Consider the following 6,130-nt stretch of genomic DNA (forward strand, 5'->3'; position numbering starts at 1 on the left):
GTCGGGTCTTGTTCAGGGCGGTTCTTCAAGGTCTGTGGCAGCAGCAACAACTCCTCAAATTGTCCCAAGGGCATCCTTATGTAGATCGACCATAGTAGCCTACAGTTTCAACCCCTGCACCAAGCAGTGGAACTTTCTAAGTTACCTTTTCCCAATATAAGGTGCCCTCACTTTCTTCTTTTACTCCTTGCATTTAGCAGAACCAGCCCCAGGTCATCACTGCTTGATGTGTATACTTGTAGCACAACCTTTTAAAATTTAACATTTAATATTCGTGTCACGTTTGGCGTGGATATGTGTGGTGCGTTTAAGTCGGCCTCTGAAAACTTTTTTATATTGTTTATTCACATCACTCTTGGTGTGAGAACATCTTTAATTGTGAATATAATATTATGGGAAACTTACTGTAAACAATAAAACCTAAGTCAACTTGTAATTAATTACAGTATTTCCTCTGCTAGTATTTGTCTTTGTGAGCTAATAGACATAATGGACATTTAAAATGTCAATCTGCTAGTTGCACCAGAACATTTAAATGTCTGACCATCCTCAGTTGGGGACTTGCTATCCACATGGCCTTAAGTTCAAAATGTTCACTGTGGGAGTAAAATCCGTTTTGACTGTAGCACACAACAAAGGCTTCCTGCAGCTGCAGTTCTGCTCCACTTATTGTTTTCTCATACTGTGACCAGATATGTGCTGTTAGAAGATCGAGCCAACTGGGTAGCCGTGGATAAGACAACAGGAAAGATAACAACAACTAAGAAGATGGACAGAGAGTCCCCTTTTGTTAATAACAGTGTTTACAAAATTGTCATCAGTGCCATAGATGATGGTATGAAGGCGCTCTACTGTATATTCTAATGAAAAACAATCTGGATTTTATGATCTACTGGTAAACTAAAATCCCAGATTAATAAAGAAGTGTTTCTCCTTTACTGTGGTTACCAAGGTGAGCCTCCAGCCACAGGTACATGCACTATCCTGGTCCATCTGCGGGATATCAATGACAACACGCCTAAGCTGGTCAACAGTAGTGTCATTATGTGTGAAAACAAGGTTAACAAGGTCATGGTGCCTGCCAAGGACTTAGACCTGCCTCCTTTCAGTGGGCCCTTCATCTTCTCCCTGGGGGGTGATGACAAAAATGTGAAGCAGCGCTGGAAACTAGATCCCGCCACCGGTTAGTACATATCTGTATACCCACCTTGCTAAAAACAACAACAAACTTACATCATTACAATCAAAGAGCTACTACACACGCCTCTTTATATTTTTCAACAGGTCAGGAAGGTGGCCTTGTTAGTGTGACGATGCTTCCTTATGGTAAATACTCAGTGCCCCTGGTTATTGCGGACCAGCAGAATATGGCTGGACATGACACTCTGGAAGTGATGGTGTGTGAGTGTGGAGAAGTCAACGTTTGCCGTAGCAAAAAGCCAATCTCGTCCAGCCTCGGGGCACCTGGCATTGGACTGATTTTCGCAGGATTGCTCTTATTTCTGTGTGAGTATAGACATAAGTTAAATTTCTTGAAGAAATGAAATGGTTTAAGATTGTTAGCTTATACTGAAACCAACAATTTAACTAATAGGGGGTGAGATTGTGACATTTCATAGACTGACCACCAAAGTCTTGCACAGGTCCAATTATGAAAACCCATCCTGCACCTGCAAAGCTCAGTATCAGACCTGACCTTATTTTACATTACGCTTATCTCACTCACTACCTGCCCACATTTAGTCTGCCTGTACCCATGAATTAATGTACAGTAAACGTATTTTCTAGCTGTTACACATCATTTTTTGCAGGAACGTGTTGGTACCCGACCCGGTGCAGGACTTTATTGCAGGACTCACAAACCAAACAGCATGATTTAACAACACAGTACAAAGAGTTGGGTCAGACCAATTCTCAACTCAACTCACCCTTTATTTATATAGCACTTACAAACAACTACAAGTTGACCAAAATGCTTTGCATACACCTGCTAAGCATAACAACTTAAAATCATAAATATAACAGTCAACATTAAGCACTGACAACATAGAAACAAATAAAAGTGATAAACACCAAGAAAACTGTTAAAGCTCTACTAAGAACTGGAAGTCAAGGTAAATAAATAAGTCTTCAGTTTAGATTTAAAGATTTTGTCACGAGGACATTTGTCAACTGACATGTCATAACTCAGTTTCTGCTAATCTTGCTCCTGTGCTATATGCTTGTAACTACAGTCCTGTATATTATTTCGATTGGTTATATTTTATGTAAAAACCTTTATTTTGGGGGGAATTTTCACAGCGAGTATGGCTTTCTTGTTCAGGAACATCCTGATCACGGTGACATACTTATACACGTTCGCACCTGGAAGCTCCCTGGCCTCAGGCGTGGTAAAGAGGGAGGAGCTTCCCCCACTCAGCTTTATCTTACCAGCTAGGTGACCTTCTCTAAATTAGGTCACCAGTGATTATGTAGAAAATATGTTGAAAATGCAACATATACACTGTTCTTATTTTGAACTTTGTCTGCAGTACTGCTACTGATCTTTGCATGTCAGTGTGGAAAGAAGGAGCTCCCCATGGTGCAGGATGAGGGCAACCAGACCCTGATCAAGTACAACCAGGAAGGAGGGGGCTCTGCATGCACAGTGGGTTGCAAATTGGAGGGAGTATGACTCTGCCAGCATGTACCGCAGTTCTTCACTAAATGTATTACCCATTTCTGGGAGGTCTGTTTTATTATCAGCTCTTTTTTCTTTCTTCCTTGCCAGGCCGAACCCATTCTGCTCCAGACACCTACAAATGATGTAGCTGTGACAGATGGCCTAATACAGGCCACAGTGCAGGTACTCCACCTCTCCCCAATCCGCCAGTCATTCACCCTTTCATTGTTGGCTTTATCAGGCCTAGTGGACACAATGTCAGGGTGTGTCAAAAGGCAAGAGTACATAAAAAATGCCTGTTTTAGAACATGTGGCTGCAATCTTGTTGTTTGTGTTATTTGACAGATGACAGGAACTGCAGGCACTGCGTGCGAAATAAGACTGTGGTTAAGATGTTTGTTTTGGACATGTTTATGGCATAAATTACAGGGTTTATACAGAGCTGTGTAACAGGCAGTTGGCAGGGTGAACTTTAGCAGTAGCCAGTGATTACATTTACTGCAATGTTTAATGCAAAGCACTACAGTAGCATTGAATAAAAGGTTTTTGAAATGCCAGCAGACATAAGGAGTTGACTGAATGTATGTTAGAAAGAATTACTGTGTATGATTTGTGAAGCTACAAGTTTTATTTTCCATAAATTGATCTTGTGGCTGCATTTCCCATTTGTCAAAATACTTTGTTAAATGCTGTAGATATAAACACAGTTTAATTTAATGGGATATGCTTTATTTTAATTTTCTCTGTTCATCTAGATGTCTCAGATGCCTCCACTAATGACCCAGGAAATGAATATGTACAGCAGCTCAGGCCTCAGCATGGTGAGTAACAGGTCTTTAAATGGCCTATTTTGTGTGTTTGAGTGTCTACAAGACAAAATAAAAATAATTGAAAATTTGACTTCACTAATTATAAATTTAGCATTTAGTGCTACATGCACATACTGTATAACTGGGAAACTCTGCAGTCGGTAACAGCCAGGGCCTGTTCCTCTTTTCTATCATGCTCTTCCAGCCTGATTTAACCTCACTGTATATCCCCTACAGATGAGCTCTCACATGACTTCACTGGGAGTGCAACCTCCAAGAGGTTCTCTCAGAAGCCATGAAGGGCAGACCATGGTGAGTAGTCATGGATGTCATGATATGACGCGACGCGATGTTGTCATACGTTTCCTGATGACTGTAAAGCGACAACAATGACTTCATTAATCAATTAATCAATAAAAATATTAACCTGCAACTATTTTGATAATTGATTCATCATTTTAAATGTTTCAGTCATTGTTCCAACAAAAAAATGCCAAACACTTGCTGTTTTTAGTTTTACAAATGTCAGGATTTGACAGCGTTCTTTGTCAGTTATGGTAATAAACTGAACTTTTTGCCATTGTTGGACATTTTAAAGCAAATAGATTAATCAATTATTTGAGTAATGAAAGGCATATTAATCGGTAATGATAACTTTGGTGTCTCCTGGCATTTGCTCTGACACAGTAGGCGTATTTCGTTAAGTCTGCACACTGCCTACTTAAATCCACTAGATCATACTACCATTTTAGATGAAAGTGGAGTGAGGAAAAATAAAGTGAATTGGTATCTTCCAGCTTCTGACTGACTGAACACACCTGAGCCAGGTAATCAGCAGCAGGTCAGGCAGGGATAGTTGAAAAACAAGCAGGACAGCGGCCCTCGAGGACTGGAATTGGCCACCCCTGCGACTAGAGGTTGCCACAACCTGTGTTGTAGGAACACGTGAGCAGGAGGTGTGTCTGGTTCCTGGCACGGTTCCTGATTTAGATTAAAACATTTTCTTGTGTGTTGAAAAAAAAAAAGTTCTAGCATGATTTTTTTAAGTGCTAGAGAGTTCCAGTTAGAGAGATCCTACAAACACAGTGACTGTCAGATAAGCTCAAATTAGGGTAAATACTGAATCTACAATATGTCTGTTGTCTTCACTCCAGTACTCTACACAGACTGCGAACAGGATGAACACCTACCAAGTAAGTTATGCTCTTTAGTGATGTTTTTTTTTTTTAATGAGCAGGTAAAATACAAACTGCTGTGACTGCACTGTATACATACTGTATGTTGCTAAAGCTTTGGGAAGCTCGTGTTTTATAGCATAGCTCACAGTCCTCTATTCCATCAGCAGGGCAGATCACCAAGGTACCATGACTCTTTAGGCCTGTGGGCAAATCAACATATTGCAGATCACATCAACAGGGTAAGATAGTTTTAATTTCACCACACAGGACTGAACAGAAGCCGTGCTATTATGTTCATGAGGCATTTGTCTTTACTGATGACCATCGATTACTCAATAAACTGCAAATTGTCACAAGTTTGTTTGTCTCAGTTTTTAGAAATGAAAGAAGTACCATGAATGTAACATTATCCATCATACCAGACGGTCTTTTTAGATGTACTGCATTTTGGTGTGACATCTTTTTGACAAAATGACTCAGAAATCTATTTTTGAATCCTTAATTCTATAGAAATTCAACATGATCGATGGAGACCAGGTAGACTACCCAGTGTACCGCCCCTACAAATATGCATACGAAGGACAGGGCAGCAAATGCCAGTCACTGGATGAGCTGTCACTCAGCAACCTGGGAGATGATTTGAAGTTTCTGAATGATTTGGGGCCCAAGTTCAAGACCCTGGGAGGAATCTGTCACCAGGCAATTCAAGAAAAAAACATACAGCTTTAAAGGGCATGGCTGGAATGTGATTTTTATATTAAGCAGGTATCTGGCATCTATCCATGACACAAGGATCTAAGAGAGGTTGTATTTTGTTTGATTCAAGATGGAATTAATACTGTTCCATGACAACATTTAGTTAAATAAGCTGATTCCTGTGGGATGTTACCTCTCTGGAAGAGCTCAAACTGCTCCAGATGGCTTTAAATCAAGTCTTAAAGGGGTTTATAAAGGTGCTACCCAAGGATCAATATTAGGCCCATTGCTTTTTTTATCCTGTACATGAGTAACATTTATTTTCCAAACCAACATTGCAATGCACATGATATTATCTTGTATGCCATTGGGCTGCATTTGAAGGCATGCAGACCTCTCTGTTTAACTTACAGTAAAGCTTGTTCTAAACTCCAGAAAAACTAAATGTATGCTGTGTATCTCAGTCACTGAAATTCCCAATCCTATCCAAGTTCTAAATCGAGATGCAATTAATTCAGTCCAGCATTATAAAATACTTTAGAATTTGGTTAGATACACAGTACTAAATTGCCTTACAAAATTTATGTTCTTGTACTTTTTCCTCAGAAATTTAAAAATCTGATTTTTTATTTATCTTGAAAAAGAGCTTGTTTCTCCTTTAACAAGAGAAGTATCATTATACAACCCACTATACTATTTATATTAGATTACAGACATATCTTTTATGCTCCTGTGGCTGGCGCCACTCTTAAACCACTCAACAGCGTCTATCACATCGGTAAAAA

The 6,130-nt window shown here is 39.7% G+C and overlaps 1 protein-coding gene across 2 annotated transcripts in view; it reads left to right on the plus strand.

Annotated features, from left to right (window-relative positions):
• The window catches only part of cdh26.1 (cadherin 26, tandem duplicate 1), an 11,086-nt gene extending 4,995 nt beyond the window's left edge, over window positions 1–6,091 (plus strand). Inside the window, exons 10-19 of one of the 2 annotated variants that reach the window (XM_020610703.1) lie at window positions 693–835; window positions 953–1,183; window positions 1,285–1,506; window positions 2,532–2,647; window positions 2,771–2,845; window positions 3,418–3,483; window positions 3,709–3,783; window positions 4,626–4,664; window positions 4,814–4,888; window positions 5,160–6,091. In XM_020610703.1, coding sequence (XP_020466359.1) covers window positions 693–835; window positions 953–1,183; window positions 1,285–1,506; window positions 2,532–2,647; window positions 2,771–2,845; window positions 3,418–3,483; window positions 3,709–3,783; window positions 4,626–4,664; window positions 4,814–4,888; window positions 5,160–5,378 — 1,261 coding nt within the window. In that variant the 3' untranslated portion in view covers window positions 5,379–6,091. The remainder of the gene's footprint in view (window positions 1–692; window positions 836–952; window positions 1,184–1,284; window positions 1,507–2,531; window positions 2,648–2,770; window positions 2,846–3,417; window positions 3,484–3,708; window positions 3,784–4,625; window positions 4,665–4,813; window positions 4,889–5,159) is intronic. The other variant, XM_020610704.1, reaches the window with a different exon arrangement.
• Window positions 6,092–6,130: the final 39 nt, after the last annotated feature.

The sequence above is a fragment of the Monopterus albus genome, unplaced genomic scaffold (assembly GCF_001952655.1).
Source record: "Monopterus albus unplaced genomic scaffold, M_albus_1.0 scaffold106.1, whole genome shotgun sequence".
Taxonomy (NCBI): Eukaryota; Metazoa; Chordata; class Actinopteri; order Synbranchiformes; family Synbranchidae; genus Monopterus; species Monopterus albus.